Genomic DNA, 13,153 nt, shown 5'->3' on the forward strand with positions numbered 1-13,153 from the left:
TCTGCCACTCACCAAAATTCTGGGTCCTCTGTCCAGCAAAGGTTGAGCATCCACTTTGATTTCCTTGAGTGATCCCTTACTTAATGTAAGCATTAGAAAGGATTGAACCTAAGCAATACAGCAAGACATGTTCAAGAGTTCATGAACTCAGAAAGCCACTAAAAAACTCTTTCTTATGAGTGACCTCCACCCCATCCACTCACTTACAACCTTCCCGGACTGGATACAAAGGAAGGCAACAATATCTTCCATGAATATATGTAACTGAAAGTAGTTTACGGCAGCTACTAAGACCCACAGCAGCCTTTTTCTTATTTTTGGATCCAATCCCCTTTTTATGACACAATCACCACTGCTTTTGGCCACAACACATGAACATTTGTTCCATAAATTCTGTTTATAGCGTACAATGATGGCCATTGTAATTAAAACCAGTTATGATTGTGTCATAAAGATGATTGTGTTAAAAAAATAATAATATAAACTTTATAATAATTCAGTCAGTGTTTCCTTAAATGACATGTCATTTTTCCAAAAACCCACAATTACATCGGAAACTTTAGCTAGCCAGGAGAGAAATGACATGGAGTTGCCCTGGCTGCATAGCCCCATATGCCTACAGTCCTCACTCGCCCTGACCACCTATGTTACACTATACCTGTTGCAGGCATTATCTCAGCCTTAACCAACTGCCGCATGCCCAAAGTCCAAGACATGCTTGTTAGTGCTCTAAGGGCACTATTTTATGCCTATCACAAAAATTCTATAAGCAATGTTATTTATTCACAATAGCAAATCAATAGCTGTTGGGATGCTACAACAGTAATTTATTGGTGTGCATCCAAAACAGTGGACACAAACTTATTGTGCACTATTATTCATGTTTCAAAACATATTGATTCAAATTAGCAGTGAACTCCCCTTAAAAGACACATCTCTGTCATCATATAGTGTTACTAAATGAAGCAGATGTAATCATAATCTGCACCAAATACCCTCCACAGCTCATTGCTACTCACATCACATCACAAATGCACAACATCGAACCAGGGAACTGTAGCCAAGCTGCAAGCCATTTCATGTTAACAACAAGAAACCCCTACACAGTTTGGCTTGGCTTGTCCAGCCACAGCCAGGCTGAACTGGCTGGCTAGTGTGTTGGTCTTACTGAGTGAGGGGAGTGATGGGGAATGCTGAAACACCAGCAGCTGGCAATCACACAGTCCTGAGCTGAAGTTGGACAGTGAATGCGGAGCTGCATCATGCTGAGCAGACTCCTCTGCTCAGAAGCAAATTGGGTACTGTGCCTTTTCCTGGGTTTTTAGGTAAAATGTAAAAAATCCAGGAGTTTTTCAGAACAAAAAAAGTTCTTGAGTTTTCCCAGTTTTCCAGGATGCAGGACGCCCTGTAATGAATCAGTCCCAGGTTTCATTCCTGAAATCAGATTTTCAAAAACTGTAGCTCTCCCACTTCTGCCTAAACACCAACTCTTACATTTTCATTTTGTCTCCAACTTTATGCATGAGTGTAGTGAAGACACAAGTCTGATTTTTAAGTTTGGTTTGCTGCAGCTTGCTTGCCTCAGTATTGTTAGCTAGATCCTACAGAAAATGTTCAGAAGACCAACTACAACCTTTTTGACATTATCAATCCTAGTATTTACGTAATTGATCACTGTAACTAACAAACCTATTTTATTTTTTAACTGAATTAGTTTTTCATTTGTCATTTCCTCGAAATCCCTTCTTCTTATTCCAATTTTGCCAGCTGCATTTGATTTTAATTTACTGATTTTACTCGATGTTATTGGTATTGATTGGATCAGCATTACAGTCAGATCAACTACTTTGTTTTCTGCAGAGATAAGAACAGTTATGTATATCTGTCATTTTTATTTTCTTCCGTTGCCTCATTTTCAGGAGGATCAGTGGATTATGTTAGAATTTCTTTTTTCTGGTTTGGCATTTGTCTGTCAAACTTCATTTCACTACAAATAATTTATTATTTGTCACTTGTTATCATAATATGGTGCTGATGTACGTTACAAACAACATTATAACAAAGCCACTTGCAAGACATCCCATCAAGAAGAATACTGTCATCTGTTATAGATACACATTTGTATCACTGAACAGCACACAAACAGGAAACAAAAACGATCTAGAGATAATACAGGTGCAGAAATACAGTGTGTTTTAAGTCAAATAGCATTATTGGAGTTGTTGTTGTTGTCTTCAGTCCTGAGACTGGTTTGATGCAGCTCTCCATGCTACTCTATCCTGTGCAAGCTGCTTCATCTCCCAGTACCTACTGCAACCTACATCCTTCTGAATCTGCTTAGTGTACTCATCTCTCGGTCTCCCTCTACGATTTTTACCCTCCACGCTGCCCTCCAATGCTAAATTTGTGATCCCTTGATGCCTCAAAACATGTCCTACCAACCTATCCCTTCTTCTAGTCAAGTTGTGCCACAAACTTCTCTTCTCCCCAATCCTATTCAATACCTCCTCATTAGTTACGTGATCTATCCACCTTATCTTCAGTATTCTTCTGTAGCACCACATTTCGAAAGCTTCTATTCTCTTCTTGTCCAAACTAGTAATCGTCCATGTTTCACTTCCATACATGGCTACACTCCAAACAAATACTTTCAGTACTTTGCTAATTAAAGACACAGGCAAAATTCATATATGTAATCACATCTTTAGAACTTTTTCTCAGAAACATACCCTTATTGAAAAAGTTTGTGTATGTAGATTTCAGCATACTTATTTGTGAATGAATTGGTTTGATGATTTGGACATTGAGCTCAGGTTTTCATAATTTCAATCATTAAAGAGTAGATGGAAGTAAAAGTTTTTTCTTTCATCCGGAATGTTTGAGAAGCTTCTAAAACACTGGATTGCCAGTGTCTCAGTTTTGTAATTACCCATGTTTTCTGCTGTGAATGAAAATTTCAATTCCTCAAAGAGATTCATCTTTGGGGCATTTGTTTAGTTTATGAAATATTATTAGATTACCAATTATGGTGTCCAAAGTGTATCATGTGTCATAAATGTTGGTACAGGAGATTTATTTTGTATGTTGTATTTAAATGCATAGTGTAGGAAAATCACTTACACTTATGGCTATTTTTGATTTATCTGTAAATATGATAACTAAATGACACTATTTGCTTTCTTCTGGTATGAATAGTCCCCTGGTTAGTGTGTGGCATGGTAAGCCTCCAGGGAGCATGACTGTGCAAATGTTACATACTTAATCTGTTTGCATTCCACTTACATGAGTACCATACAGTACCATAATTAAAATTAACTGCTTGCTTATCACACATCTTGGTGAAACCCTCAGGTCATCATAATTCTGTGTGGATAAATATTTTATCTATTATTAGTAATTTGTCAAAAAAGTTCTGCACCACCCGCAAGGTTTAGATTCAAGGGGAGCAAGGAATGAAAGGAAAAATGTTATAAGCCTTATATAACAACCAAATTCATTGTGAAATAAAAGCAAAACAATAATCAAAATAAAGGCTGTCTGTTTAAAAGGGCACATTTATGAAATCAAAAACTTCTGCTGGTTAATGTTTAATACCATGTTGCTATACCCTGTCCATTGCAACATGCCTGGATCTTACTTGACTTGTTGTTCAACAGGTGGTAGATACATTTCTGGTCAAGTCTCTTGCTTTTTACTGGCAAACCTCCTGACATCATCCAGTGTGTGAGGAGGTTTCCTGCAATGACTCACTGCAAGTTTCACTTGGTTCCCTAGTATGCTCAATCAGTTTCATGTCAACATATACGCCAGCCCATCTCACATTGTTGATCCCTGCATCCTGGAAGGTGTTCATGAGGTGGACTGGTGGATGCAATGCTCATGGACTATCATTTTGAAAGAAACACCCATCTTAGAAACATTGACTTTAGAGCTGGACAGTAGGATGGAGGACCCTGCTCCAATAATACAGTCTTCAAATTACCCAGAAAAGAAATGAGAGGTAAATCATTGTAAATGATTGCCACATTTTTTTACAGAGAAAGTCAACTATAATTAAAAATCACTCATTCCTCATCATAGTGAGAAGTTGCACTTAAGATCTACAGAACATCCAGACATAATGACAACATTATGAAAAAGATAGATTTATACTCACCATATAGAGGAGATGCTAAGCCGCAGACAGGCACAGCAAAAAGACTGAAACAAGTAAGCTTTTGGCCAATAGATTTTCTGGTGAATAAAACAACATACGCACACAAACACTCTGATGTAAACACAACTCACATGTACTTTATCACTGTCTCTAACTGCCAAGACCAGACTGTGAGCTATGGTGCATGATGGGAGAAGCAGTTTGGGTGATTGGGATAAGGAGGAGGCTGGGGCAAGGAGGGGGAAGGATAGCAGGGTAGGGTTTGGGGGATGTTGAAGTGCTGCATATGAGAATGTACAGGGGTACATGGATCAGGTGGGGAGAGGGTAGAGCAGCTAGGTGCAGTTGTGAGGTTAGAGGGGGTGGTGAGGGTGGGGGGGGGGGGTGGGAAAATATTGAAGTAGAAAGTGTGTTCATGGAATAGAAGGGTATTTCAAGGAGAGTACCCACCTGCACAACTCAATAAAGCTGGCATTGGTAGGAAGGAACAAGACAGCACAGACTGGGAAGCAGTAATTGAAATGAAGAATGTTGTGTTTGGCAGCATTCTCAGCAACTGGGTGGTCCAGCTGCTGCTTGGCCTCCATGCGGACAGACAGCCTGTTGGTTGTCATGCCCACATAGAATGCAGTGCAGATTATCTTGTAGGTTACACGACTGGTTTCACAGGTAGCCTTGCATTTGATGGGATAGCTGATACTTGTGACAGGACTGGAGTAGATGATGGGAAGATGTTTGGGACGACTTCGGGGTCTATTACAGGGATATGAGCCATCAGGCAAAGGGTTAGGAGCATGCGTTGAGTAGGAGTGGATGAGGATTTTGTGCAGATTCGGTCGTCAGTAGAATACCACTGTGGGAGGAGTGGGGAGGATAGTGGGTAGGACATTCCTCATTTCATGACATGATGAGAGGTAGTCTAAATCCTTTTGGAGAATATGATTCAGTTGCTCCAGTAGGTTGTAGGTTTGGAACCCATCAGGTGTTGGGAAAGTTAGTGTTCAATAGTGACAAAGCCAAGGGCCTTAGGGGTGTTGGTGTAAAGGAAGGTGGCATCAATAGTGGAAAGCAGGAGAAGGAAGTGTGAGGAGTTGGTGGAGAAAATGCTTGGTATCTTTTATATAGAAGGGTAGGTTACAGATAGAGGGTCTGAAGGTGTTGGTCTGTGAGAGCACAGATTCTCTCTGAGGGGCCACAGTAAGTGACTGTAATGGGGCATCCTGGGTGGACGGGTTTTTGGACTTTAGGAAGCATGTAGAAGGTAGTGTGGAGAGGGGAGAGAGAGAGAGAGAGAGAGAGAGAGAGAGAGAGAGAGAGAGAGAGAGAGAGAGAGATGGGCCTAAGGATCTGAGGAGAGACTATAGACTATAGAGATCCTGCTGGATTTCTGGAATGGGGACGTGGGTTTGTAGGTTGACGAATCTGACAGTTGATTGAGACTTTCAGACAGGTAATACTTGCAGTTCAAAACCACAGCAATGGAGCCTTTGTCAGCTGGTAGGATTACAAGGTCAGGATTAGATTTATGTGGTGGTTTGCAGTTCTTTCTGAGGCCGTAAGATTAGTTTGTATGTTGAAGGATTTGGGGAATGATGGTGAGGCAAGGTTTGAGGTTAAGAAATTCTGGAAAGTTAACAGGGATTTGGGGGCAGTGGGGGTGTATCACAGTTGGATGGTGCTGTGAACTCAGTCAGGAAGGGTTGAGTATTGGTCTTTGGTTGAATCTGACTGGTAGAGTTGGTGGCAAAAGAGTGTTTCCATTGTAGGTATTGGGAGAAGGATAGAAAGTCTTTCAACAAGTCCAGCATAATTGAATTTGGGAGTGGGGCAAAAGGTAAGACCTCTGGGAACGACTAATACTTCCGTGGGACTAACACAACACATGACTACAAGCACACACTGATTGTTGGTACATCATCTCATTTCACACATTAGTCCTGCCAATATCATTAACCCTATACATTTGAATTAATCACTCTTCCTTCATCACTCTCATGTATTTTGTGATACCTTCCATACCTTCCTGTGCCACATGAACATGAACCTCTTCCTACTAACCGACCCCCATCTAACTCTCCGACTGCACCTAGCTTCCTACCTTCTCTCCACCTCATCCCTGTATGCTCCTACATGCAGCTTTCCCCACTGCAGCCTCCTCCTTACACCCACCACCCAGATGGCTTCTCCCATCATGTGCTGTAGCTCGCAGTCTGGCCTCAGCAGCGAGAGACAGTGGTCACTTGTGTGTGAGTTGTGTTTGCGAAAATGTGTATGTGTATGTTGTCTAATTCAGAAGAAGACCTTTTGACCGAAAGCTGGCTTGTTTAGCAGTCTTGCTGCTATGCCTGTCTGCAACTCAGCATCTCCATTTTATGGTGAGTAACATTCTATCCTTTTCATAATGCTGAACAACTAACAACTATGGATTAGTTTGACTTTCTTATTTGAAATTCTGAAAATGCAGTTGATCATGGTGCCTTGGAACTAGGCAGTCATAGCCAGAACAGTCCCAATTCCCAAAATCTAGGCAGAAGCTGTGAGCTACCTTTAACAGTTTGGCACCAACTCATGACCATGATTGCTTTTATGGCCTAGAAAGCAAGTGTCTCCTTACTTAAGCATCATGTTTCATCGATCAGTGTAACGGCTGTTTAGTAATTATATGTGAGCCACAAAGTCAGATAAGGTCTGAGTGACACAACTCATGGTGAAACATAGTGTATTAGGCATGAGTGCCTTTTCACTGAGTTGGATTAGCAGCCTCTGTGGTTGATTAGTGGGACCAGTATGATATCAAAACTACTCTAATGTAACAATGAAAAGTCCAGCAAAGGATAGGTTGTTACTTACTGTAAGTGACACATTTAGTTGCAGAGAGGCACGACAAAAAGACTGTTATACATTGAGCCTTCTCCCATAGTCTTTCTTGGAAAAGTAATCACACCTACATTCACACAAGTGAGCACACCTCACACACACATGACCGTTATCTCCATCTGGAATACAACTGTTGCATTGAATGAAAGCAGCAATCTGGGATGGGAAAGGGGGTGAGGATGGGAAATGAGATGTAGAACAGGAGAGGAGCAGAGATGTCAAAAGACTGGTGAGTGTGTTGGCAGAGAGCAGTGCAGAATGAGGTTGATGAAATGTGAACTGGGAAGATAGGCCACAGGGGCCAAGAACTGTTGGGTGGAGGATGTGGAGACAGTAGGTTACCGTTGGTTGACCCTGGGATAATTTTGGGAGTGGAGAATGTGTTGTAAGAATAACTCCCATCTGTGCATTTCAGACAAGCTGCTGGTGGAGAGGAGGGTGGGGGGGGGGGGGGGGGGGGGGGGGGGTGAGGAGGGATGTGCAGATGGCACAGAATGTGAAGCAGCCATTGAAACCATGTTGTACTTGTGTTGCAGGGTTGTCCACTTCACTGTTGGCCACAGTTTGGCAGTGTGCATTCATCCTGGTGGACAGCCTGTTGGTAGTTGTACCAATATAAAAATCTGTGCAATGATTGCAGCAGAATTGGTATATGACATAGCATAGCTGCTTCCACAGGTGGCCTAGCCTCTGGTGCAATATGATAAGCTTATGACAGGACTGAAATAGGAAGTGCTGTGTATGTGGGTCTTCCAGAAGGATATGATCCCTGTTGGGATTGGGAGTGGTATAGGCATGGACTAGTGTATTTTGTAGGTTTGGTGGATGATGGAACACAACTTTAGAGGGCTGGGAAGGATCTTAAGTGGGGTGTCCCACATTTCAGGTCATGATGATAGATAATCAGAGCCCTGACAAATGACATGGTTCAGTTGTTCCAGTCCAGGATGTGTTGAGTGACAACTGGTTATTAATGGTGGTGGGAGGACTGGGGATTTGTGGGGAAATGGTACAGGGAATCTGTTTGTGGTCTAAGTGTGGGGTTTATTACCTGTCTATGAAATGAAGGCCTTAATGATATCTTCAGCACACTGAGCAAGGAAGTTCTTGTTACACTCTGCTGCATCAAGACAGAGCTTTTTATGGTATGACTACCAACCAGCTGTCCAACAGGATGAATGGCCACTACCAAGACCAATGCCAATGAGGTCCACCCTATGGCACAACATGCAGCTGAACATAACATGCTTGATTTCAATGGCTGCTTCACAGTGCAGGCCATTTGGATCAACCCCCCCCCCCCCCCCCCCCCCCCTGCCTCCAGCTTTTTTGAACTGTACAGATGGGAGTTATCCTTAAAATATATTCTCCACTCCCAAAATTATCCAAGCTTTTCTGAACTGCACAGATGAGAGTTATCCTTAAATCACATTCTCTGCTTCCAAAATCATGCTGGCCTGAAACTACAATAATCTACTGTCAGCATGCCCTCCACCAAAAAATTTCCTCCACTCTCTCTGTCCTATCACCTCAAGTCATTGTGCATTGCTATGTGTCAATGCACCCACTGGTCTTTTCCCTTTCCCTCATCCTCTCCTAGTCTGATCCCCCCACTCGCCTCTCCCACAGCCTCTCAATGTTATGGCTGGCAGTCTGATGCTGCTGCCGTGTAGTCCCTGCACTCTCTGTCAGACAGCACTCTTCCCTCCTCCCACCCATCCACCCATACCTTTCTATCCCTCCCCATTTCCTGCCCAACTGTGGATTGCTGCTTTCATTCAACACAATAGTTGCATTCGTGCAGGAGATAGCTGTCACGTGTGTGTAAAATGTGCTTTCTTGTGTGAATGTGTGTGTGTGTTGCCTTTTCTGAAGACGGCTTTGGTCAAAAGCTCAAAGTATAACAGTCTTTTCATTGTGCCTGTCTACCTGACTTTTCATTGTGCCTGTCACCTTTATGGCAAGTAGCAATCTATCTTTTTCAGAATATTATTGCTACTCTAATGTAACTACTTTTGACCATGTAATTCAACTCGTTGGTGGAATACACTTATGTCTCCAATTGAGGGTACTTTTTAAATTGCTCTGTTTTTTTTATAAAGGAAATTCTTACAAGTAAGGCAAGTAGTCAAGGTAACCATTCACTGTCTAACTGAGATGTTGTAGCAGGGTTGGAGGTGGGTGTGGAACAAGTGCTAGTGGAGAGTGAGGCAAGTCAGATTTGGGCATAGATGAATGTATTACAACCTTTCAAAATCAAGTATGTTGTGCTTGTCGGCATATTTTCCCACTGGGTGGTCAGCTCTGCTCTTGGTCACAGTTTATGGTAGTTATTCATGTGAGTAGACAGTTGAGTGTTGGACAAGCATGCATAATTGACTGTGGAAAAGGTACACCAGAACTGGTTTATGAAATGTCTGCTTTCATGATGATCTTAACTCTGATAGTGTAGGATAGGCCTGGGGTAGGATTGGAATAAAACGATTTAGGTTGTTGTATAGGAGAGGGCTTACACCTGGATTTTTCACAGGAATATCACACATGTGTCAAGGGGTTGGGAGTAGATGTGATAAAGAAAGATGGGACATGTAAGCAGATGAATTTGTGGTCAATGGATCATGGAAGTTCTTTGGTGGATTCCAAATGATAAGAAAAGTCTGACTCCAATTATATTAGAAAACATGCAGGAGCATTGTGGATGCAAAAAGCTAAATACTGTAATCCACAGAAAGTCTCAAGGAGGCCTTAATACAGCAGCTGATGAAGATAACAATCATTTATATGTCACTTCGAATTTAAAATGTTTTTGTAACTAATTTTGGACTTGCACTATGACCAGGCCACCAGCACCCTAAAAGCAACGACAATAACAATTTTGTTTGTTTGTAGTAGATACACTTTGACTTCTTGATAATACTATGGTGGACTTTATGTTAATGTTTATAATGCAGCTTCTGTTATTATTTACAATTAAATAGATTTATCTTTCCCTGGTATGTAAAATCTTGACTCTAGATGTAAATCACTATTTCTCTGCGCTTTTGTCTGAACTGATTCTCTCTTGTGTTTGTAGAAAACGGTATTCAAATCAATGTAAGAATATGTTTAAGGAGCTAGCGAATTATCCATTGACAATACCTGTCAGGGAGGCCTTTTACCACAGTTCTTCATTTAGACTTTCTCTATATACTTTGAGTGAATAATTTTGATCCCTCTAAAAAAAAACCTCTCTTTTATTATTATATCTAAATTGTAATTATGTCACAATTGCAGTGTAACTGTTTGTTTATTATAGTTGGAACACTATCTGTAATGAATTATGTATTTGAAAAGAAATTGGTGTTGACAAGTTTCACCTCAATGTTCCATCCTCCTTAGGAATATTACTGCAGGGCTTAGCTCATGGTAGACATAAGAAACCCTAGAGCAGTTGATTAATGTTGCATAACAAAAAATCAACATTTGAGATTCTTTATGTAGTGATTTTCAATTATTACGCAAAATATTAGTAATAACCCATTTAAATGTCTGACAAACCAAAAACAAACCGTTCAGTGACTTGTTGTAACGTACGCTGGTCTTAATGCGATATCTTTGCCCTCCTGTTTGTTGTGAGTACGGAGTTGAATCTTGACTGGAATGCCGAGTGGTTGTGAAGTCTTTATTCATAGTAATATAATATATTTATTAAAATGGTAAAAGTTGGCCAATTGCCAAGTGGAGAGAATATAGCAGAAAGCAGGTGCATATGTGACGATAGTCTGCTCGGAGATTAGTTTGGCGCATGACTCTTGGGAATACTGCTCGTATAATTTAGTATTGTTGACTGATGTTTAAAAAGAGAATTGGTGTGGTTTGTTATAACATAAGGGTGTATACATACATGTGTACTTATTTTTCAGAAAAGACCAAATTTCAATATAATAAGCAATGTTTCTGATATAATTGTTTCATGTGAAGCACTATTTTTTTCTTTCTAACCAATGATGTACTGTATGACTTTATAATTGACTGTCCAGTTTTAACTACTCCCCTGTACTGATAGAGCCTTATGTTGTACACATGTAGAAGTAGCTTGATTTTTACCAAATATTCATATATGACATGTAATTCAAAGAGATCCTCAAATTGTTCTTTAGGATGGTCTGAAACTTAATTCACTTTTTGTGTTTATAACCATTATTCCTTTCCTTTTATGAGTTCTATGATTCAAGATTGTCCAAACCACTGCTGGAAGACTTTTTCACCTTGAAAGAGTAGTAAATTTTACGCAGTGATTATAATACTGGGCATTTCAAAATGAATATCACTGTTTTAAGGCTTTGTAGCATTTCTTACATCAAGGTTACAGTTATAAATGATACATTAAATGAAAGCAACTCAGCAATATTTTGTTTGCATTGTTGGCACATAAACCATAGGCTGTATGCTTTAGAGCTTTAGTAACTGCAGATGGTAAGGGTGTAGTTGTGTTTTCTTAAGTCTCCATACAGATGTCACTGGAGTAGGTAATTCATGACTAGCCTTCCAGCCTTCCAAATTTTTTCTAGCAGCTATGTGTGAACTCTCCACTCTTTCAAAACAAACTTCAGTTACTCTTGGTTGTCTCATATACTATCCATCTGTTAAGACAGCCAGTGTCCTCAAACTGATGATACCATCCGTGGATGCTATTGTCACTTGGAGGATTACAGTGGACCTTAGTATGTGATGCACTTGGCACTGTAACAACAGCTTTAGTCCTTGCAAAATGTAAAACACAAAAAGCTTTCATTTCACATAGGAAACAGTGATTGGACATGCACACTGGTATACAAACAAAATTATTTGAGTTGCTCTTTTCATTTAATGTATTATTTATAATTGTAAGTTGAATGTAACAAATACTACAAAGCTTAAAGATCCAAAGATTCATATTGAAACATGTGGTATGCATAATATGTGTACAGTAAATAACTTGTGTGTTACAGTCCTTCAACGTGTAGCTGTGGCAGCTAGACCTGTGATGTGAACACAGTGAATACTTTTCATTTATTTTTTACATTAGGTTAAATAACTGAAAACTTTGATATTATCTGGTTTGTTGAATTGGATAAAAATAAAATATTTCTTTACAATAGGGAAATTTTTGTAAGATTTTGAAAATCTCTACCTCTGTTTCCAATTGGTACATTCAGATCAAGCAAAAAATGCCAAAGGAAGGTATTGCTTATATCTTGAGTAGTACTTAGTGTATCATTTTCAAAAACTGAAAATATTGTTTTGCAAGTACCTAATCTTAAATTATCTTGTGCTTTAGGTCTTTTGTGCACGCACAACAGAAATTCTCACTTACCACCAAATCGACATAAATGTGGAATGCCCTCAGGAAGGCTGGGTTGAACAGAATCCAGTAGAAATTTTGTCTGCTGTACTTCAAACTATTAATCAGTGTGTAGAAAACTTGAAAGAACATGAAATTGACCCAGCTGATATTGTAACTATTGGTATAACCAACCAAAGGGAGACTACTATAGTATGGGATCCAAATACAGGAAAACCTCTGTACAATGCTATAGGTAAAATAGATTCCTTGTACATAACATGTCTGTCAGCCAGCTGTAATGTTATTACCACTGTTGTTGTTATTACAATTTAATTGTTACCATAACAACACACAATGTCTTATATGTGGATGAAAATGTTGTTTATATTTGCAAGAGCATCTAAATTTTGTCGTTTTAGTTATAAGTTTGCTGTGGAAGTACTAGCTATATTATACATTGTAAGGAAAGTCCATATGTTCCTGTATAGAAACAAATTTTAATAATGTCACTGGTTATAATCTGCTCTTTAGCACTCTTCAGCCTCTTAGAAGAAATGCAAAGACTTGGTGTAATGGGCCCTTTTCTTAAATGTGTCCATTATGAAATACATTATAGATCCACAGCATGACAAGCAAATGTAAATGCATTATTGTGTCTCCCCAAGTCCAGACACAATATTCAAGAAAAATAAAGTTGTCTGTTTGTAGGACATGTCTCTCAGCAAGATAATATGCTCTGGGAGGTGACTGATTTTGAACAAAAATTGTTGGCCTGAGTATCTGTTGCCTGGAAGAAAGCGAATTCTTTGAAATTA

At 39.8% G+C, this 13,153-nt stretch overlaps 1 protein-coding gene across 1 annotated transcript in view; it reads left to right on the plus strand.

Moving 5' to 3' along the window:
• LOC126335794 (glycerol kinase-like) overlaps positions 1 to 13,153 on the plus strand; it is a 285,428-nt gene that overhangs the window by 24,216 nt on the left and 248,059 nt on the right. The window contains exon 2 of the mRNA XM_049999258.1: positions 12,333 to 12,591. Within this exon, the coding sequence (XP_049855215.1) occupies positions 12,333 to 12,591 (259 nt within the window). The remainder of the gene's footprint in view (positions 1 to 12,332; positions 12,592 to 13,153) is intronic.

This window comes from Schistocerca gregaria, chromosome 2 (assembly GCF_023897955.1).
Source record: "Schistocerca gregaria isolate iqSchGreg1 chromosome 2, iqSchGreg1.2, whole genome shotgun sequence".
NCBI lineage: Eukaryota > Metazoa > Arthropoda > Insecta > Orthoptera > Acrididae > Schistocerca > Schistocerca gregaria.